Here is a 23,494-nt window from a genome sequence, read left to right on the forward strand (position 1 = left end):
TTAAATCCTTAATAGTGAATTAATAATGTGCTTAATTTGACTTTTTAATCATTTCACTTACAAAAAGTTGGAGAATTTAAATCTCCAACGTTTTAAAATACTTAAAAAGCTCCGATCAGACATAATGAGATCAATTAAGTGACGGAGAGATTGGCTGGAATAAAGTCCAGCAGGACAGTGGGTCTTAAGGATAATAAAGAGTGTGGTTGGACACCAAACAGCTGTTTCTCACAGAACAGTATGGGACATTGTCACACATGGCCAAGTAAAGCAGTGCTAAAGAAAGAGGAGTGACAGTTAGGTAGTAAGAAGAACACGTAATTTTCCCCACACTAACACTGTCATCTGAACCTTCAACCCTGTTGCCTGGAGAAAGTGCAGCTTTGAAAAGTCCCCCCATTGAACACATTCCATTTCAGGCTTCCTCCACGAGTGAATACCTGGAGAGAGATCAAAAGAGACTTGCTCTTCAAACACACACACACAAAAGCCATTCATATTGGGGAGGAGAGGGGAAGTATATCTTGTGTGTGTGGAGGTTATTGAGAAATGAACGCACTTACCAGCACTGGGGGAGGCGATCTGAAAGCCTGGATGTGCTCTCTCCTCTCCCTTTCCTGAAACGTGAATCTGCCGGAGACTGTGCCCGGACACGCCACGGCCCTGCCTGCCACCACAACACGACAACGAGGCCGGATGCACAGTTCTCTGTAGGTGTCTGAGTGTAATTACGGCGTGATGAACACTGAGGCCTCTGGCAGCGATGTGAGGGCTGCTGGCAGAGGCGGCACCATTGTTTATTTCATTATGATTATTATTAAGATGATTATTATTATGATTTGGGATCAGATCCAGAATAAAACCCCATTTGGAGGGTCTGATCACACTGAACAGCCACAGCTTACAGAATAAATGATCTCTTACTTAAGTTTGAGGTTGATCTCCTACTTTAAAAGGGGCAGCTAATATCTGTTTTTAAAGTGATCCCCACACCCACTCCCACCTGCCTGCCTGGTCTCCAACCACAAGGCCACCATGCCTGTTAGCCGTCAGGGAGGCCCTCTGTTGTGACAAGGAAACTGCATCCCCCCCGAAGGCCAGAGGTCATTCATTAGTTCAGCTTGGGCTCTCACTTCAAGGGGAGCAACTTTCACTAAACAAACAGGTGCCCAGGCCTCCGTCTCAGGTCTGCTAATGCCCACCAGAATGCTGGGCTGGAATGTACCCCTCCACACACACAGACACACACACACACAGACACACACACACACAGACAGACACACACACACACACACACACAGACACACACACACACACACACACACACACAGACACACACACACACACACACACACACAGACACACACACACACACACACACACAGACACACACACACACAGACAGACACACACACACACACACACACAGACACACACACACACACACACACACACACACACACACACACAGACACACACACACAGACACACACACAGACACACACAGACAGACACACACACACAGACACACACACACAGTCTGATCACCATCTGTGTGGACGCATTAGCGCTCCAAGCCTCTTAAACTCTCAGCACTGCAGGGTGGCAGCCCTGCTTCTCTTGCTCCCTGTCTCATTCTACTTTCTGTCTTGGGAGAGGTCCGTGTGGCCCAGAGAGTCGGGCACCATGGCCGCCACTGTAGTCACACTGAGTGGGGGGTTCTGAGGGCTGTCCTCCTTGCATCAGGGGGAAGGGAAGTGAGGAGGAGAGCAAGGGAGAGAGATTAGGTGTGTAGTCCCCGAAAAGCCAGTGTTCCCCAGAAGCCTGTGACAACACGCCCTGCCTTCCTCCGCTACCCAGGCACTCTGCCGAGGTACTGTGAGCTGTAGTGTGGTTTTAGGCGCGCCTGGGGTCTGGCGGCGCTCGGCTCATGGCTGCCATGCAGAGGGGGTGTCGGCGCTCAGCGTTCCTCTAATAGCTGAGCGCTGAGGGAACTGTTTACACAGCAACTGTGTTCCCTGACAGCCAGGGGCGGTGTCTGTTCCTGTCAGCGCAGTTCATCCATCCAACACCTTCCTCACTGCAGGAACAATAAAAGACCTGTGTGTGTGTGTGTGTGTGTGTATAAGAACATAAGACAGTGTCCAACCGAGAGGAGGCCATTCGCCCCATCGTGCTCGTTTGGTGTCCATTAATAACTCAGTGATCAAGGATCCTATCCAGTCTGTTTTTGAATGTTCCCAAATTGTCTCTTCAGCCACATCGCTGGGGAGTTTGTTCAGATTGTGACGCCTCTCTGTGTGAAGAAGTGTCTCCTGTTTTCTGTCTTGAATGCCTTGAAGCCCAATTTCCATTTGTGTCCCCGGGTGCGTGTGTCCCCGCTGATCTGGAAAAGCTCCTCTGGTTTGATGGGGTCGATGCCCTTCATGATTTTGAAGACCTGGATCAAGTCCCCACGTAGTCTCCTCTGGTCCAGGTGAAAAGGTTCAGGTCCTCAGTCTCTCAGTAGGACATTCCCTTCAGACCTGGAATAAGTCTGGTTGCTCTCCTCTGAACTGCCTCTAGAGCAGCGATATCTTTCTTGAAGTGTGGAGCCCAGAACTGTCCACAGTATCCAGATGAGCTCTAACTAGTGCATTGTACAGTCTGAACATCACTGCCCTTGTTCTCAATTCTACACTTTTGACAATAAATGTCAGTGTGTGTCTGTGTATTTGTGTATGTGTCAGTATGTGTGTGTGGGCACATCTGCTGGCAGCTCCGCAGGGGAGAAGGCCCAGGACCAGACTCCAGTCCAACCAGGGCACATAAACCTCCCTCCCCTGTAAATCACCCCAGAGGGGCAGGCCCATTGTCCAGGACCAGCAGGCGTGGGGGGGCAGATTTATAGGAGGCGGGGGGGACATGTGCAGAGCGGCACCCCACACCCCCGGCTGCCGGGATCAAATGGGCCTCAGATAAAGAGATAAAGAGAGAGGGAGGGAGACAATGAAAAGGAGGGATGGAAAGGGAGAGTGGGAGCACGCCATAAATCTGCAGTATCATCTGCCTATGCAGTCCCAGATGCCCATTATAAATGGTTAGACTCACCACCTGGGGCAGGACTGGGCAGAACACAGCAGTGCCCCCCTGCCTCCCATCTGAAGGGTCTGAGGAATGCTCCCTATCCCGTTTCACCGAGAGGAATGCGTGAAATCGGCAGTGCCGTGGAGCATCCAGGAAAATATGGATGTGAACTTGGACCTTGTACTACAGCAGAGGTAAACACAGACATTAGCGCTGTCTGCTCCAATGAATTAGACAGATGTCCCATGTGTCGGTGTGCCTCGTGCAGTGCTGTGGTCTCAATCCCCCCCCACACTGAAGCTCCCAGACCTGCTCTTTTCTCATTTGGTCTCAATTCTATCAGGGTGTATATCTCTTCCCTCTCACAGCCAACAGGGGGCGTTGATGTACATTCTGTTCAGGTCACCCGTAAATCAGCCTAAAACAACACTGACTCTATAGGATTGATCAAGAGCACGCCTGATGATTCTTGCATCATTACGCTACTAAACGTAAATGTTGTCCGTAAACATACATATTCTAAAATTGGGTTCTTACGCATGTCAACAGTCACAGTTGTGTTATCTTTTGGGCACAGCGCACTACGGCTGCAGACCTGGGACACACACACACACACACACACAAGCCCTCTGCACTTTCCCCCGAGGCTCTTATGGAGCGGCCCAGCCCTTGCGGTGACTCGGCCAGGTGTAGTAAAGCAAAGTGAAATCTTGGCCAAGTGAGGAGAGGTACAGCAAACCACGAGCAAGCCAAATTGCTGTGGTGCTTTCTCAGGAGGGCACTGCACTCGATCTTTCTGCTCCAGTGACGGTGCCCTGCTGATACGGCGTCCAAGCTTTACAGCTTCGGCCTGTTAATCAGTAATGAGATCCACACTGGCCTCCATTGTGTCTGCCTGTGATAAACTGCACCTCCCACACTGTCTGCTTTGTGTGTGTGTGTGTGTGTGTGTTTCTTACACTGCACCAGAAACACATATGTTAAAAAAAGATGCATTTATATCTAGACATAGACAGTGCAGACACTCGCCAATACAAGCCATTTACTGGGCATTTTACAGGAAAGGAATACATACACACATGCATATTCATGAGCAGCTTTCCACATAGCTTTACAGCCTCCGTGTCTGAGGCCAGTTTGACACCTTTTTAAGTGATAAGCGAAGGCTGGTCTTGACACAGCAGGCCAGGAGAGTTGAGAGGAGAGCGGAGAAGAGAGGAAGAGAGGAGAGGAGAAAGTGTAGAGAAAGCAGAGGAGAGGGCAGGGAAGGACAGGAGCAGAGAGAGGAGAAGAGAAGGGAGAGGAGGACCCGGCAGATGACAGTGACCAGTCCTAGTCTGGAAGTCAAGGGTCGTGGAAGGATGTTGTTAAAAAAAAAAAAGCTAAACAAAACCGAAGGAAAACTAAAACAAACCCCAGCATCTGCCCGTGTGCAGCTCAGCGCCGTAAATCCTGCCGGGCCTTTATGCCGCGGGAGCCGCAGCCCCGTCCAAGACATATGGCGTGGGCCCGTCCACAGCCAGCCGCACGGCCGGCACTATTGTCTGCACTCCATAAAAACAGAGCGCTGCGGCCCACTCCCTCTGCCATACCCCCGCACCAACACCACTAGGGCTGTCCCGAGCTTTTCGCTTCCAAACCCCTTTCAGCCAGACCCACAGCGCCTCCCTAGAGATGGCCGAGGCACAGAGACCCTTTTTCAGACCCCTCGAAGAAAAACAAAGCAAACAAACAACAAAAACAGCTGCCCATTCATTGATAAAAGGTCTACCAGTACTGGGCTGGGCTGTTGTTTTACTCATCACATTGCTACGTTGAGAACAGGTCTCAAACTGTACTGCATCTCAACAAAATACTAACATCTGACACATAGTTACATCAATTAAACAAACATTTTTAAATCAAGACTTTCAAAGAGAAGCAGTCAGATCATGAACTGAACACTTTTCAGTGTCAACAACTCTGCAGGGAAGAGCTGTTGAGTTATTGTAATATTCAACTATGTGGGTGTGTGTGAGAGAGTGAGAGAATGTGTGTGAGTGTGTGTCTGTGTAAGTGAGTGTGTGTGTCAGTGAGTGTGTGTGTGTGTGTGTGTGTTTCTGTGTAAGTCAGTGTGTGTGTGTTGGTGTGTGTGTGTGAGTGTGTGTGTGTGTGTGTGAATGCTCAGCCCTCAGAAATCATCTGAGCGCCAGTACAATGGGGCCCTGTGTTGCGTTGTTGTGTGAAGGCCCATTGCACAACACTGCCTGAGAGATAATCTAATCACCACAGAGAGGCTCTGCCGAGGGCGGGGCCACGCCTGCGTGCCAGACAGGTGGACGGGATGGGGGCTGCAGGCCGGGCTGCCCCACCCACCTGCTGAGCGAGGAGCCCTCTGCCACTGTCTGATGGTTACAGCTCTGTGCTTACTGGTGCGATCTCAGCCTCTTCCAGTGTGTACTACAGTGAGCTTTGCTGCCTTCGTGATCTCAGTCCAAGCTGCAGCACAAAGCGCACCACGCCCCAACCCCCAATTCTCCACCTGCATTTCAGACGTGTTCTCTTAATGTGTTCGGACAGAAGTCAAACCCATCGGCGGATGACTAATTTCCCCGGGCTTCGGTCCTTTATTACGCTGGAATTCCCGCTCCTGAATCACCCTGCCCTGTGAATGAGAAATGGATAGCCTCCAGACCGGCTTTTGAGAGGGAGTGTGCGATTGTGTGTTTGTGTGCATGTCAAAATGCATTAATTGTCTTGTGGTGGCAGTGGCACAGACAGATCACGGGCCATGACAGAGAGAGAGCGAGAGCCCATGCGCCAGCCCATCCCCGGCAGGTATTGTGTATGTGTGAGGTGTGATTCAGTCACTGGACGGATCCAGGTGGCCATTAATACGTCAAGACAGTTGAAGTGTGACTAAGGTAAGACTATTAATAAGAATAAAATTACACCTTTTTGTGGTTCATTCTTTGGGGAGTTAAATAACGGGATTTTTCTGGTTTCAACTGTGATTTTCTTTACAGGTAAATTGTTGACCTATGAAGGCGAGAGGGGAGCCCCCAAAATGCGAATCATGTGAATCAATGCCTGCTGGATTAACCATGAGATAAACACACACAATACCACCTCCAGTTACATGCACCTTGTTTAGTGCTCTTAAAGCACCCAGGTGTTTGAGAGAAAAACACCGAAGGCTGTGCGTCATGGTTTCTTTTCACAGCTCTCAAAGCCTCACTCCTCTCCTGTCCTCCACATCCTCATCCGTCAGCACAGTGTCTCTCCACGTGCAGGCGGATCTCGCACACTTCCAACTCTTCCACTCAGCCCCCAGGGAGCTCGCTCAGTGGGACCCCCTGCTTTTCAGCATCTCTATCCCTCGGTCATTATTGGGAGATTCACCAGCACTGACTACCTGTGTCTAACCAGGCCCTGGACCTCGTTGACCTCCATTAATGGCCTCCTCTGGCAACTGTAAAGCTCCTATTAATATTAGAATGGTCAAAATGATAATATATGTAATCTATTTGGTGCTAATTGATTACATTAATAATTGACCAATTAAAATTGCTTTTAATGTGTTACTTTATACTGAAACTGAAGCAGAACATGGATAAGTTGTGTCAATAAAACTTTTCTTCTCATATTTAAAACAACAGCTATGGCACCACGGTGATGGGGGGGCGTCGATAAAGAAGGAGAAGTAGAATATAAAGATAAGTGTCTGCAAAAGAAAAGGGAAAAAATGTGCGGAAGGATGGAGTCGTCTGAAGCGCACTCTATCAGTTCGTTATCACTGAGGACCATATAAATTGTTTTACTGCTGCAAACTGCCTGCTGGAGCACAAGGCGTTTATTGTGTGGAAGGAGGCTGCAAAAAATCCACATATTAGTCTTGTGCTGCGCAAACATTATGACGGAATTGTTAAAAGTGTGTCGCGTCGGGCAGGTTCCCATCATTTACTCAACTGCCCTCAAGTGAAGTAAATCGGCTTCAACCCCACGGGCGCCCAGGGGCCCGACCCCCCACACAGGCGGTATTGTGGACACTGTGCGTGATTTTCTGGGCTTACCCATGCGCGTCTGTGTTGTTCCCTGGGCGCAATCGACCGTTTTTAAATGATGTCACGATATAGAGATGTGTGTTTCAAACAAAAATGCAGGGAGACGGTTGACATGACATGGCTTGAACAGAAAGCACTGGGAAGTGAAAACTACACCACCGGTGAAGCCGTGATCTTCAGGTCGTCCAGATATTGTGACGCACACGTTACGCACGGCCAGGACGCGTCCACTATCTCCAGTATAGACTCCCGTTTGATATATACTTAGAAACAAAATAAGTGTATGGCGCTCTTAATAACTACAGGATACTCTCCAAGACCCCTTATATCCATACAAATGCACACACACGTACAGGACGAATTGAACGGGTACGGGCGCATTGAGAAAATGGGCATTGTAAAGACTAGCACGTTGGTGCTGGATGGCACTGGAACCCAAACTGTACCATCTATAAACTCATTGAAGCCACGGCGCTAGGACCCCGCTGTCGGTGTGTTCCCTGGATCCCAGACCCGGGCTGCTCTCCCTGCTCCTAATCCCGGCCCTGACAGCTCCCCGACGGGGGGCGGGGATTGAGCAGTAAATTGAAAACTTCCTCAGTCGGGGCGGCCGGGCGGCCGGGCGGGCAGTGAAAGTGGCAGTGCAGGGAGGAGAGGAGGAACTGGGGGTGATGCTCAGCTGACAGCCCGCGGAGAGACAGATACAATATTTGTACAAAACTGGTACGTTTTACAAATACTGACTTCACATGAAGAGAAAAACGAGTACTGCAATATTTTTATTTTTTTAAAGGATACACCTGCACGGATTTAAAATCAGGCTACTATTAGCATTTCTTCCAATGTATGTATGATCGTTTTATATACATTTAAATACGAAGGACTGAATTACATTCTTCTTAGTGTTATTCACTCTTTGTTTTGTCCTTGAAAGGAAAACTGTTTATGTAGGTTTTTTGCGGAACTTACCGATCATTTTAAAGACTCGGATTCATTTGCAGTGGAAATACAGATGAAACGCAAAAACTGCAATAATCGCCTCTGCTTCTGGACTCGCATCTGGCTGCAGTGGGTGATTGCTTTACCACCCGCACTGAAGTGTCAATGTCCTGGCAGAGGGATATATAAGTATTCATGTGCGTGTTTTATCCACGCACTGTAAATGGACAACTGAATTTTGTGCGCTTTTTATAAATACTTTTGCATTTTTATAGCCAGTATTGCCAGATCAAAGCTGAACTTGTTTTATAAGTTAAGGCAGTTTTCCACACCGCTAACCGGCGCAGCCATGTCTCCGTCGTCGCCCCGGCCGGCCCGCAAGAGCGAGTGGGTCAGAAGCGCCTTAGCCCACCACTACCACCCGGACCCGGGCGCGGAGAACGAGATCGTGGTCCTGGCCACAGGGGTGGACCAGTACCTGCAGGAGATCTTCCACCACTTGGCTTATCCCGACGGGGACGCCCTGGTCTCCGGGGAGGACTTCAGGCTGCTGTGCGCGGTGCTGGGGGTCCCCACGGAGGGCGAGGCGGAGGGGCTGGAGGCGGGGGACGGGGGCGAGGCGCCGGGGGTCTGCGCTGCGCTGCCCCGGGAGCTCGGCTTCAAGGACTTCCACTCCCGCCTCTGCGGATACTTCCGCCTGCGCGCCCGGGGCTGTGGGTCCGGATCCCGGCTCCTGGTGTCCGAGGAGACGGAGCACATCGAGAGGGAGATCCGGCTCCGCTGGCCGAGGGTGCGCCGGAGAAAGTGCGTCAGTTTCGACCTGTCCAGGGACGCCGCCGCCGGGGGGACCGGGAGGAGGTCCATCCGCACCTCGGGGTCCATACTGAAACTGGACAAGCTGCACCGCTGCTGCGGGGAGTCGGGGGAGAAGACAGGTAGGCGCGCACAGCTTAGGTGATACTCGGATGTGCTTTTTTTCTGTTAAGTGGTGATTGTGATTGTGTGCATTATGTTAAACAGACGACAAGGTCATTAGTTAAAAATCGTAAAGGAAAGTCAGCCACCTTGACCAGTGCACACATGCCCCTAAAGAAGCCACATGAAGAGCACACGTGTGCGCACAAGAATCTGTGCTCAAAGATGTTTAACACTCCCAGTGCAAGAGAAAAACGCTTCTCCCTGTTAGAGCAAACATCGCTTTCACAATGCAACACTGATGTTTGAATCATTTAACTCATACCTTTCAAAGTATTCACACCCTGAAACGCTGTTTGATTTGCATAGTTTGAAAAACCTTTGCTAATTAGACTGTACTGTATCGATCAATCATATCTTTTCAGAGTTCATTCAGTCCACAGTAAACTGTCAAGCTGACTGAAAGACAGGGGTGTGGCAGTCAAATGGTTAAAACACCCACTTGTCCTAACCTCAGTCCAACCAGCGAGAAACTTCAGTTTTCTGTAAACACCCTGCCTTTTAAATATGACACAGGCTGGAGAACCTCCCCCCCCAAAGCATTCAAACCCCTCAAAAAACCACATTCCTGACCAAGCACCACTGGCAAATCTCAAAAGGGACACAAACGGAGAGAAGCCAGTGAGGAAGGTCTGACTGACCCCCCCATCAACAGGGTGTACTATTTACCAGCAGGTCTATTTGATTGATTGATTGATTGATTGGTCGATCTGTCCCGGTTGAATTCAGAAGCTGCACCCACCCACAACACAGCCCTCTGACTCTCAACATCTGCGATCTCTGCCTATCAGATTTATCTTTAAGCAATAAAGACAAGGTTGGTGCAGAGCTGTAAACACATGCTCCGCCCCAAGCAACACGGCGTCTCTGAGGGTCTGTGTGTTATCAATGTCTGCGACTCCTGGACATGAAGGGGTCCCAATTTAGCATCCACAGCCCACCTAAACCGCACTGGGGGACTGCATCACCAAGCGTCCTCCTGCATTCACTCACATGGGATTGGCTAACAGAAACCGTGTAGGATCTTTGGTTTCTCTGGGAACCTTTCTAGCTACTGGACTGCACACTTCCCCCTCATAAAGGCTGGAACGCTGTGTACGAAAGTGTGACTCAATGGAAACTCCCTCACTTAGCTATTTTTTACAGTAACAAAAAAAGTAAATAAATAAAGTCCCCGAGATTGTCCGTCTAGCACACGGTTGACTCACGGTTCCCAACCTGGGAAACCTGATAAGAGAGGCCAAGGGGAAGGGGGGATAAAGAAAGATAGTATTTTAGATAAAAATGGGTGACAGGAGGACAAAAGAGCGCGCATATTTGTGGCGTTACTCTAAGCCACTGCGTTACAAGGGAGAAACATGAGAGAGTGTGTCGAGACGCAGGGTGAATTACACACCGAGGGCTGTGGGCACAATAGAATAACCCCTCCCTCAGCCATTAGCACATTTCTCACTCCTCAAGAAGCAGACGTGACAGTGTTCTTTACAACCTGCAAAGACACTGAACACGCTGTTGATCCATCCTGGGGTTACAGGTGTTTTAATCCTCCTTGAGATGAAGCACAGGGGCAGTACACTGAGTGTGCAAATAGTAAAGTTCCCCTCCCACACACTCACACACAGACACAGACACACATACAGACACAGAGACACACACACACAATCAGCATGGCTCTGTAGGGCGGCTCCTGCTGTGGTTGTTCACTCACCCCCCATCCCTCCTCAGCTCTCATTGACCAATTATGTGCCTAATTGGACTGCTATATCAAATCTAGTCTTCTATATTCGTGGTTGTGAGCTGTGGACATGTGTGTGCCACCATTGAACTGTCCTCTCTTCACATCGGTCCGCCATCGCAGACGGCGTGGATCCGCAGGTGGCGGCGCTGACCCAGCTGGAGGTGGAGAACGCCAGCCTGCGGGAGCTGGTGGAGGACCTGCGTGCCGCGCTGCAGGGGAGCGACGCCCGCTGCCTGGCCCTGGAGGTGGCGCTGCGCAGAGATGGGGGCAGGCAGAGCACGCCTGGGGAGACGCACAGGACACGGGAGGCGCTGGAGGCACAGGGGTCTCCCGGGTGGCGGGGGACCAGGGCTCTGCTAAAGGAGCTGGAGCTCATCCGGGCCTCGCGGGACGGGCAGCTGGAGGAGGCCGTGCGCTTCAACCAGAGGCTGGAGGAGGAGCTGAGGGCGGCCAATCGGGAGGCCCAGCAGCTGGAGGAGGCGGCCGCTCAGCTGCAGCAGGAGAACAGGCAGATCAAGAGGAAAGCAGAGGATGCCCGTGCTGCACTGCTGTCGGGACTGGCGCGGGTGCGAGAGATCCAGGGCCGGGCCGGCCTGGTGCCCGCGCTGCAGGGCCGGGTGCGAGAGCTGGAGGACGAGCTGCAGGAGCACAGGTAGACTGAACCGTACCACACACCACCAAACTCCAGCACACCGCACTGCACAGGATTATTAACCAAACTGAAGTTTTATCCTTCTGTTAAGCTGCACAAAAAGAGATGAGCAGCAAATTGATAGTGATTATGGAGATCTGTCTATATCTCATTGCATTAAGGGGCCCCAGTGTCACACGCACAGAGACACAGACACACACATACAGACACGCACGCACAGACACAGACACACGCACACACACAAAGACAGACACACACACACACGTTGGTGTCGCTATCATTATGAGGACTGTCAATAGACATAATAACTTTTATACTGTATGAACTATAGATTCTATCCCCTAACCCTAACCCTAAACCCCATAAAAAAACTTTCTGCATTTATACATTTTCAAAAAAACATCATTTAGTATGTTTTTTAAGCGTTTTGAATTATGGGGACATTTGCAATAAACCACCTTTTTTGCATAATAACCTTGTAATTACCAGTTTGTAACCTTAAAAAAGTCCTCGTAAACCACATAAACCAACCCACACACACATACAGACGCACACAGAGATGCACACATACACGCACATGCACACAGACACTCACACACAGACACGCACACACGCTGCGTGCGCCTCAGGGAGTAATGCAATTACCCAGAGTGAACTCACTATGGATCATTAAATTTGCCTAGATGAGTGGCAGGCCTGCAGCGAGGGCTGGACACACAGGCAGGTCTGGGATTGCTCTGCGTTGAGACTTGGGGCAGCAGGACATGGCTGTCAGTGTGTGTGTGTGTGTGTGTGTGGCAGGGGGGATGGCATTGAACAGATGAGGAAATGTTTGGGATGACTTAATTATATGTTTCTGGCTTGTTATTATTAGGGGAGATTAGGATCTACAGAGCTGGGCTTATTCTCCCCGCCTGCATCCTGGAGGCGGTGAGGAGGACTGTGGGGTTTCCTAATCTCATTGTCACAGCAGAGAGAGAGAGCGAGAGAGAGAGAGGCACCGGCCACAGGCACCGATGAGACCCTGGCTTTATACCTTTCTCTTATGATGGTCCCAGAGTCAACTGTGTTACGTGCAGCTTTGCCTCTGGTCTCAGAGAACGGCCACACTTCAGTGAAGACAGACCCTTAGATCAGGTGGAGGGATTAAATATCGCTCTGCCCCACTGGAGGTGCCACACAAGCTCGGGGGGCAGGGGGACTGCTTGTCCATAGCCCCCTCTCTGTTTCTGCCTGTGTACTGGGCGGACTGAGGCTGCGGTTTGCGAGGAGAGGGTTAGGAACTCCCAAAACGTGTGCGTCGTAAAGAGGAATATGCAAAATACTGGAGACAGTTAATCCCGGCTGTCTTTTCAACACACCGCAGGTCTCCTACACACCCCCCCCCCAACCCCCGCCTACCAGGACCCAAGACCAACGCCCGCCATGCCGTATGAACTCTCTCGACGAGCAGCCGCCAGCAGCGGAGAGAGAGCGCTGTGAAACAACAACTCTGCGATGCCTGGCCTAATGCAGCACTGAAATCTCTGTACTGTGAAGAGGAATCAGGACTGAGCCCAGAATAAACACCCCCCCGCACTAGGAGACAGCAGGCGTGTCTCAACCTGCTCCTCGCTGCACCAACAACAAGGGGAAACCGCACACGCAACACACACACACGGCGTGTCACTGGGCTCCACCATCACCGGCACCGCGTGACCTGACCCTGACCATCAAAGCTCAGTGCTCTAGGGCCCTTTCCTCTGCGTGTCTGGCTCTGAAAGAAACTAACATAACGGTCTGTAGCTCCTCTTGGCCTGCGAGGGAGAGGGCATGACGTGGGGGGGCAGCAGTCACAGGCACTCAGCCTGTGTCTTTCTCCCCGCTGTATCAGCGCACACTGTGCTGTGAGGACAGACACGGGAGGCGAGAGGCCGACAGGCAGGTGGGGATGATTAGTCCATACTAACGAGCTAATTTGCCGAGATCCTGCCCACCTCCAGCTACTCCAAACAAGAGGGTCCTGGGGAGGGATAGCAGTATGATATAGCGCGGGGGTGGGGGTCATGGAGAGGCACAGCCTGGCAGATTTTATAATAGACTGTACTTGTCAGATTGTAATGGCTTGGGATACCAGTTTGTGTTGTGCCTGCCTCGCCCAAGCCATTAACAATTATACTTATTTTCAAAGAACTCTGGGTCTCTCTCTGTCTTTAATTTTCCTTTCTTTTTCTTCTTTCTAGCCAGTAATTAGTTGAGTTCAGGGAGGGGTTGGACAGTTGCTGCAGGGTGTGCGAGAGAGAGCTCAGTTTAGACGATCGCCGAGTGAACAAATGACCTGTTTGACTGATGGAAACTCGGTTGTTGGTGTCTTGGTGCGTTTGCTGCCTCATGGCCCGTCCCTCCCTGCTGTCCCAACATCGCAGTGCCGGTGAGAGCTCGCATCAATACTGCGCCATCAGGGCAGACTTCACTGGCCCGTCTGCCAGAGCGACTAGGAGTAACAATCGAGCACATCCGCTTGCCTGAGAGGCACCAGTTCAAGGGCAGAGGCACCAGCTTAAAAGAGGTGGAAGACATGGCTCAGGAATGACCCTCAGGCCCGGAGGAGAGACTGCAGTCTGACGGGGATGTCCTGGCAGACCAGTCAGCTGGGGGTTAGAGTACTGAGCCTGGTGGGAAAGTTCCCTGATGGTAATTGCCTCCCAGCAGGGCCCAGCTAATCCCCGCCGCTCGCCTACCCGGCTCGCCCTCCGTTCAGCTCTCGACACCCGGGCCCCTGCAGAGACTGGGGGGGGGTGGTCCGTCCACACTCATAGCATCGGGGCCAGGGATGACCGCACCCCTGCTTCTGACCCCCCACAGCCACGGCCCTCACCGGGAGGAGATCCGGTGGTTTTGTCAACAAGGAGCCGGGTCAGGTGTTAATCTGCTTTGAGCACTTCAAAAGGGCACCGAAGCCCCCTGCTGCTCCAGACAAACAAAAAAACCTCGACGGGGAGACTGTTGCCCCCCCCACCCTCTCCTTTCTTTCCTTAAGCTGTAACAGAGCTTAAATTCCCTGGATCACCCACAATGACAAGAATGTAGGCTCTGTTTATGGATAGTCCTCTCCCTGGCGTTGCGAGAGGCAGTTGAAACACGCAGGCGAATGAAACAAAGGGAAACGCAAACACGTCGGATAGACCCTCTTCCTTGGGAATCAAAAGACACGCCACGGTGACAGCCTGTTATTATCCTCAGCCACTGAAGGCTTTGATGTAAAGTTGCAGACACACCGCAAGCACCGTCACGGTCCACCCCAAACACGGTTATTCACTGCTGTGTTCAATGCAATAAAATCTGTGTTGTTGCCGCTCTCCGGGCTGACTTCAAGCCGAGGGGGTCGGCAATTCTATCTGCTGGGGGAATAATGAATAAACATGTCTCACTTTCAAAACTAAGTACATATTCCACAATTTCATCTAATAACAATAAATCATCACCAACAACATTAATCTTGACACTTGTGCTTCCCGTCCCCCAGGGCCCGGTGCACCTGCCGGACGGATTCTCCCGACCAGGAAGGCGATGTCTCTGCGAACTTTGAATCCCGGAGCCCCTCACAACGCCGCTCGCCTACCGGGGGGGACGAATCCTGCTCCGGAGGAGGTGAGCGTGACCGGTGGCATCTGGTGGTGCGGGGGGGCGGGCCGGGGAGTGAGGGAGCGGGGTCAGGTTTTGGGGGGGCACAGTGAGCGAGGGATGAATGCCTGGCCCTCTCTCCACAGCGGAGGAGCAGCTGCAGCGCGCCGTGGAGGGCCGGGCCGCGTCAGACGAGGAAGAGGAGGAAAGGGGCGGCGGGGAGGGCCGATGCTGCCTCCTGGAGCTCAAGCGTCTGATTGGCCTCCTGCGCTGCTGCGCCAAAGGGTGAGACATCGCCATCGCTGCACAGGGAGGCGCTGGAGCGTGTAGCTGGGCTGGGGGGGACACTGGAGAAATCACCTGTCTGCTCGCTCACCTGCCTCTCTCCCCCCCGCAGCTGCCAGAGCAGCGCTGCTCGCCAGCTGCTCCTCCACCAGGCCTGTTTCCATTGCAGCCCACTAGACAGCATCTCCCCCCCAGCATTGGAGCAGAGGGCGGGCAGGACGCGCCTGAGCCACGGCCGCGCTGAGGAGCGGGAGAGGAGCGAGGAGAGAGAGAGCGACCTGGAGAGGGTGAGCGGCGGGAGAGGGGCTGGGTGGGTCACCCGGGTACAGTCAGCATGGCAGCCCAGCGATGAGGACAGAGGGCATTGGCACTAGGTTCAGTATTGAGATGTCCGGAGCCCAGTGGCTGAGCCTCCCTCTCTCCCTCTCAGCTGCTGTGCTCGGTAGGGAAGGACCTGCAGCTGAAGCAGGAGGAGGCTGAGATGCTGAGACTGGAGCTGCAGATGCTGGAGACAGAGCGCGTCCGGCTGTCCCTGCTGGAGGAGAAGCTGGCCGACACGCTGACCCTGCTGCTGCAGCTCCACCACCAGGTAGCACCCTGTCCGTCTGTCTGTCCACCTGAAGAGCACCCCTCAACCCTGCAGCTGTCTGTGGCTTCTCCTCAAACACCTCGTACACGAGTCATTGATCAGGCCCAGTAACTGAGTCAATTACACAGTGAATGGTTGTGATAACGAAAGACAAATCAGTAGAGTGCCTCAACTCACTCTTACACACAAAACAATAATACTGAAAAGGAAATCGTACGGAAAGTCCTCTGCAAAACAAACAAGATGTCCTTTGCCAACATTGCCGACAGTGCCCCCTAGTGTGCACCGAGTGTAACTAAGCAGGCTTTACTGACTCCTGTTTGCAGCTGATTATGGATTAAGCTTTAACTCTTACTGTCTTCCTCGCTCCCTCTCTCTCTCTCACAGAATGTCTCTCGTCGAGCCCTGGGCAAGATCCTGATGGACACTTTAGACGTCTGTGACAAGGCTGGCCACGGTATGGCTGCTCCTGACCCCTGAGCACCGAGGCGTGCCTTGACAATCGCTGGGGTCGTGCCACTGGCAGCTATGAAAGATGCACAGACACAACGCACTCCTGAAAAAGCTTTGCGTTTGTTCAGCTCTTTAAAGAAACCCAGCAGCCAAACATACACACAAGATCAGACACACTAGACCAGGGAGGGCGAACCTGTGGCACGCAGAACCGTACAGCTTGGCACGCAAAGCGAGCAACTATCTGGGTTTTTTAGTTTTTTTTAGTTTTTTCCCTCAATTGTCTAAACTGATTGGCACTTTAGAAAACCAGTCAGTATATTTGACAGTTTTAGGTCGGGTTCTTGTGCGCAGATTATCGCTGTTATGCACAGAATTGCAGAATCCTCCGCTCCCATTGGTGGAGCTGCACAGAGCTGTGAAGAACTGCGGAAATCTATACTTCACGAACGAGATGTTATGATGACTGTTTATGCACTCTGGGACCGGGAGGAAGATGACAGAAAGTCTGTCCTGTTGCGATTAATTGTGGTCGGCAATGGACGTGTCTGTTCAACACGTGGGGGAAAGCATTTTGTTTACCGGTATCTCCTGTATCAAATGGAGAAATGGCCACACATTCAACACATATTTAACACATCGACAAAAACTTCATGAAGTTGGTCTTAAAACATAAGTGCCACACAATGTATATTAATCTACCCGTTTTAGTTATTTTACGAAATGTAAAAGCAGTAGATATTAAGTAAATATACATTGAAAAAAGGTCAATTGATAATGATTGAGTGCAAGTGCAAACAAAACACAAAACAATATGGAAGGGTTACTAATGCAGCCAAATTAACAAACATCTACTTTTTGTATGTAACGGCAGGGCAATGGGAGAATCTGTGGGACTTTGTTTTGGCGGTAGATTGTGATTGGAATGGGGTTTTTAAATGTACTTTAGCATTATAATCCTCAAACTTAATGCGTGATGAAATGTGATTCATGCATTTCACTGCACTGTAGCAATACTGCAGCATTTAAATGATGTATTCATTGTATGATGCACTTATTTTTTATTCTTTAATGTTGTGAAATGCTTTGGCATGGTGCTCCACTATATACAATTAATTTGAATGAGGATTAAAGATTCTCATTGTCCAACATAAAAAGGCACATATTCCAAAAATGATCGAGCTAGTGAAGTGCTATTACTATTGCTTTTTTATTTGTAAATTGACAATCTGTGAGCAAAAATGGAACCTGCATATTTATAATATTTTAGGGGAAGAATATGTGCAACATATTCTGCAGCAGATTCCCATTAGCAGACTGGAGCTGCACTTGCTCTCCAGACTACAGAGGGATAAGGGGGTGGGTTCAAGGTGGGGGGAGGTTGGCAGTGGATGCAGTTGGCGGGTGGGTGGGATGGTTCTACAGTGAGGGGAAAAAGTATTTGATCCCCTGCTGATTTTGTACGTTTGCCCACTGACAAAGAAATGATCAGTCTATAATTTTAATGGTAGGTGTATTTTAACAGTGAGAGACAGAATAACAAAAAAATCCACAGAAACGCATTTCAAAAAAGTTATAAAATGATTTGCATGTTAATGAGTGAAATAAGTATTTGATCCCCTATCAATCAGCAAGATTTCTGGCTCCCAGGTGTCTTTTATACAGGTAACGAGCTGAGATTAGGAGCACTCTCTTAAAGGGAGAGCTCCTAATCCCAGCTCGTTACCTGTATAAAAGACACCTGTCCACAGAAGCAATCAATCAATCAGATTCCAAACTCTCCACCATGGCCAAGACCAAAGAGCTGTCCAAGGATGTCAGGGACAAGATTGTAGGCCTACACAAGGCTGGAATGGGCTACAAGACCATCGCCAAGCAGCTTGGTGAGAAGGTGACAAACAGTTGGTGCGATTATTCGCAAATGGAAGAAACTCAAAATAACTGTCAGTCTCCCTTGGTCTGAGGCTCCATGCAAGATCTCCCCTCGTGGAGTTTCAATGATCATGAGAACGGTGAGGAATCAGCCCAGAACTACACGGGAGGATCTTGTTAATGATCTCTAGGCAGCTGGGACCATAGTCACCAAGAAAACAATTGGTAACACACTACGCCGTGAAGGACTGAAATCCTGCAGCGCCCGCAAGGTCCACCTGCTCAAGAAAGCACATGTACAGGCCCGTCTGAAGTTTGCCAGTGAGCATCTGAATGATTCAGAGGAGAACTGGGTGAAAGTGTTGTGGTCAGATGAGACCAAAATCGAGCTCTTTGGCATCAACTCAACTCGCCGTGTTTGGAGGTGGAGGAATGACCCCAAGAACACCATCCCCACCGTCAAACATGGAGGTGGAAACATTATGCTTTGGGGGTGTTTTTCTGCTAAGGGGACAGGACAACTGCACCGCATCAAAGGGACGATGGACGGGGCCATGTACCGTCAAATCTTGGGTGAGAACCTCCTTCCCTCGGCCAGGGCATTGAAAATGGGTCGTGGATGGGTATTCCAGCACGACAATGACCCAAAACACACAGCCAAGGCAACAAAGGAGTGGCTCAAGAAGAAGCACATTAAGGTCCTGGAGTGGCCTAGCCAGTCTCCAGACCTTAATCCCATAGAAAATCTGTGGAGGGAGCTGAAGGTTCGAGTTGCCAAACGTCAGCCTCGAAACCTTAATGACTTGGAGAGGATCTGCAAAGAGGAGTGGGACAAAATCCCTCCTGAGATGTGTGCAAACCTGGTGGCCAACTACAAGAAACGTCTGACCTCTGTGATTGCCAACAAGGGTTTTGCCACCAAGTACTAAGTTGAAGAGGTCAAATACTTATTTCCCTCATTGACATGCAAATCAATTTATAACTTTTTTGAAATGCGTTTTTCTGGATTTTTTTGTTGTTATTCTGTCTCTCACTGTTAAAATACACCTACCATTAAAATTATACACTGATCATTTCTTTGTCTGTGGGCAAACGTACAAAATCAGCAGGGGATCAAATACTTTTTTCCCTCACTGTATCTCCAGAGGCGTATGACACGCCCCCACAGCACGGGGGGCCCCACAGAGATGTAAGGGCCTCACCCCACATTTAGTTAAAAAAGATATAAATAAATCAAGACAATAATAATAATAATGTTTCCCATTAATTCCATAAAAATTTATTTTAAAATTTTCCCAATCCCCTGGTGATATTTTCCCGTATATTGTCCCATATATAACTTCAATGGGGGGGGATCGCGCTCCGATCTTGCGGGGGGGCCACAATAATTTCCTGTACGCCACTGTCTATCTGTCCATAGTTTTTAGATTTTTCTGTATTGTGGTTTGTTTTGTTGGCATGTTTGCTTAATAACTTAATAACAACAAAAAAATACATATAAATATTGGTTAACAAAATGCCCTTTAGCCCCTGTATATACTTTTATACCCCTAATTTATCATTGGCACCCTTTGGCACTTAGCAAAGTATACAAACCAGACTTTGGGCAAAAAGGTTCACCATCCCTGCACTAGACGCACTACAGCGTACACTCGCTCTTCAGTCCCTGTTGCTGCCAAACCACACGGCTAGTTCCTCACTAACGCTGCCCTCCCTCCCTCCCTCAGGCCCGGCCCACTCGCCTCAGGTTCTGGACACTCTCTGCCGGCAGATCCAGTCCTGTGAGCTGCTGTGCCCGGGCAGCGGCAGCCCGGCGGGCACTGGGCACCCCCAGGGGTCCACCAATCCTCTGCTCATCTCCTGCTGAGCCCCCGGACCCGTCGGGGACCCTGGAGTCGAAGCACTGGGACACCGCAGGGAGCCCGGCCACACAGCAGTGGACCAGGGATGGGCTTTCTACAGCGTGCCACAGGACCAGGCCCCAAACTCTCACCGTGGACAGCCAGGAGGGGCATGTGATCGACCCCCGCACAGGAAATCCCTTAGTACACGAAGACACACGAGATTATACATGCCTGACTGAAAGGCCAGTCAATGTGGGGTTCTGGTGGAGCACCAAGCTGTCAGCTGGAGAGAAGGGTCAACAAGTCTCTAATCATGAAACCAGCCTTTCCTCCATGTCTGTCGATCCTTAATATGATCTTCCCGTGACTATGTACTTCATATTTAGCAGGCCAGTTGTGTACAGAGCTCATATTTATGGATTACTTCAAAATCCCTGTTGGCTATTTTATAGCTCATTAATATTCTGTACATTACACACACAATTGTCCTTGTCTTTTTTTAATGTAATGCCTCTTTGAAGCGCTACTGCCACCTGTTAAAAAGTGTCAAAATGTAAAGCAGTGTGTCCAGGGACAGGAACCGAGTTGTGCGAGCGTGTTCGTACCCTCAGTCACGTTAAACATCTCAATGAATGTACTACAGCAGTATCTCCAACACGTCTCTACATTAGCGCAAATCGTGAATACAATGGCCTGATTGTTTACACCCATCCCAGCACTCCTGTGTCTGCAGGCACTCGATCTTACCAGCATTGAGCTGTGAGCGCCGGGACCGTGAACACAGCCCTGCTGCCATGATCTGGCTTCAAGACCACCCCCCTCAGAGACCACCCACATTTCACACCTGACATTAAGGTCCCGCCCCCATCTCTCTCTAACGCTGGGGGGGATAAAAAGGCAGGCACTTTAAGGTGCTGATCTGATGCCTACGTATCATTGTAAACCGAGGTTTTACTGCCTCTCTCCTCAATAATTGTACGTTGAATAAAACCATGAACATTATCGATATACAAAATACCTTCACCTCAAAATAGGCCCTCCCCCTCCCAGAAGACTCCAGAAAAAGACAGTCTGAGATAATTTCTGCACAGACACATCTACTCATTTCACCAGAACAGAGCCACATCGGAGTGCTACGTTTTTGTTGTCAGTTTATTCAGGAACACAAATGCATGAACACCGGGGATTAGCCGGGCCCCACTGGGAGGCAATTACCATCAGCGAACTGTCGCACCAGGCTCGGTACTCTAACCCCCAACTGACCAGTCTGCCAGGATGTCCCCGAGAGAGAGAGAGAGAGAGAGAGAGAGAGATCCCCTCAGTCAGCCAGCCCTGAAGCTCACAGTTCTGACCCCCCCAGAGCACTAACCAGCTTCAGAGCAGCACTGCTGAACAGCCAATCAGTGCCACCAGTTTATAGAACAAACTAAAACCTGCTCTGTGGATCATTGGAACAATGAACCTAAACCCCAAAGTGAATTGAATTGCTATTGAGCCCTAAACAGAGAGTCCACCCTGGCAGAGTCCCTTCACTGTCAGAGATACGAAGCAGAGACGGATCCTGACCAAGTACAGGCTCAGTGACCACAGCCTGGACGGGCAAGAACAGGCAGAGCTGACTGCCCAGAGAGGACTGGTGCTGTGGTCACTGAGACAGGAGAGGTGGCCCTCCTTCTTTCCAACCCTGGGACGGATGGACAGACAACTTTCCATGCAGCATGTATCGTGCTGCATGTGCTGAGCAGCGTGTGGTGTGTAGAGTGATGTGGCGAGTATGTAGTGTACAGTGTGTAGCACGAACGGGTACACGCATTACATTTAGGAACAGTAATTCAAATTCTAATAACCAAATCGGTCAAATTGACCGGCTCACCTTCTAGTGTTAAGGTGCTGATCTGATGACTGCGCGTCATTGTAAACCGAGGTTTTAATGCCTCTCTCCTCAATAATTGTACGTAGAATAAAACAATGAAGATTATCGATAACAATCTTCATTTTAATTGCACTTTATTAGCAGTTAATTGAAAAAACAAGATAAATAATAATCCATCAAAATATACAAAATACCTTCACCTCAAAATAGGTTACCCCCCTGCACTGAGGGGGTGGGGGAAGAGAGAGAGAGAGAGACTTGACTTTTAACTGCACTTTATTAGCAGTTAATTGAAAAAAAAAAAAACAAGATCAATAATAATCCATAAAAATTAAAAAAAAAAATATGGAATCTTTTTTTCCCATTATTCAACCCATAAAAGTCACCCCCACATCTCTACACATTAAATACAAGTTTGCAATCAACTACAGAACACAGAGCATTGTTACAACACCAAAGCAATTTCATTTCATTTATGCATCAGTGTGTAATAGTTAAAATCAACGGTGATCCTGCACTTCACCTGGCAGTAAAACAACCATAAAACATCACTGGCCCTGCCATCAATCTTGTTTTTCCTGCTTAAATGTATGGCCATTTTGGCTTGGCCAAGCAGGAAGTTGGCTAGTTGGGCAACACATTTTTGTGCGCTTCGTATACATTGTACCAAAAAAAAAAATAGAAGCACTTAAAACCACATTAAAATCCTTAAACAAACTTGCTAAATCAGTAAAAAGAGGGGTGAGACGTGTACACTCATTAAAAAAATGAAAAACGGTTTCCCGACGCCGGCAGAAGGGACATTCACCACCGAAACTGGGATTAAGAAGCGACACAAAGGAATTAATTGCAACGATGGTGTGCAGCACCTCCACTGCAGATCACCAGCTCTTATTTAACGGTGGCTTGTACAAAACCCTCCGGCAGGGATCCGCATCCGCCCCGACCCCCAGCCAGGCTCGCCAGCGAGTGTCAGGAATTGTGGAGAGTAAGGCCTGGTACTGGGACCATACACATGTTCTGTATAGGTCAAAAAGACAGGGCTTCCAGCCCCCCCCAGGTGAGTAGGGACCCTGGGGTGGCAGTTACTGTGATATTGGGGGTGACCAGCAGAGTGTGCGTCCAGAAACTCGCGGCCCTCAAACAGTTCTCCCAGTAGGATTGTATCCTGCTCAAGGAGCACAAAGCGGAGGTGCGCCAGCAGCCTCTCAACACAGCACAGGCCTAGCGCTGCAACCAAACTGTCCGCACCCTTCCAGAACCGCCCATGAATGTCCAACAGGTAGCACAGCTGGGTGATACCACAGTGATCAGCAGGCGGGGGAAACTGGGGAGGATGCGGGTGATGTCCAGGTGCAGGCCTCCGGCTCGCCACAGCAGTGCACAGGCCAGCGACCTCCAGGCCAAGCTGTCAGGACCATACAGCAACCGCTGGAGGGACTGCAGTCAAAAAGCAGCCACCCTACTGCCGATATGAACCAGGCCCTGCCCCCCCAGCTTGCCTCAGCCAGTGCAGCTTGTCCCAAAAGAAATCCAACACCACCTTCTGGAGCTCGGCCAGC

The 23,494-nt window shown here is 50.1% G+C and overlaps 1 protein-coding gene across 1 annotated transcript; it reads left to right on the top strand.

The window, feature by feature from the left end:
* Positions 1-7,725: 7,725 nt before the first annotated feature.
* On the top strand, positions 7,726-22,241 carry LOC136749193 (EF-hand and coiled-coil domain-containing protein 1). Its single transcript, XM_066703229.1, has 8 exons — positions 7,726-8,983; positions 10,882-11,413; positions 14,919-15,043; positions 15,163-15,301; positions 15,414-15,588; positions 15,732-15,890; positions 16,278-16,347; positions 19,943-22,241. The coding sequence occupies exons 1-8, from the start codon at positions 8,398-8,400 to the stop codon at positions 20,080-20,082; spliced, it is 1,926 nt and encodes a 641-aa protein (XP_066559326.1). The 5' UTR covers positions 7,726-8,397; the 3' UTR covers positions 20,083-22,241.
* The last annotated feature ends 1,253 nt before the right edge of the window (positions 22,242-23,494 follow it).

This window comes from Amia ocellicauda, chromosome 5 (assembly GCF_036373705.1).
Source record: "Amia ocellicauda isolate fAmiCal2 chromosome 5, fAmiCal2.hap1, whole genome shotgun sequence".
Classification (NCBI taxonomy): Eukaryota; Metazoa; Chordata; class Actinopteri; order Amiiformes; family Amiidae; genus Amia; species Amia ocellicauda.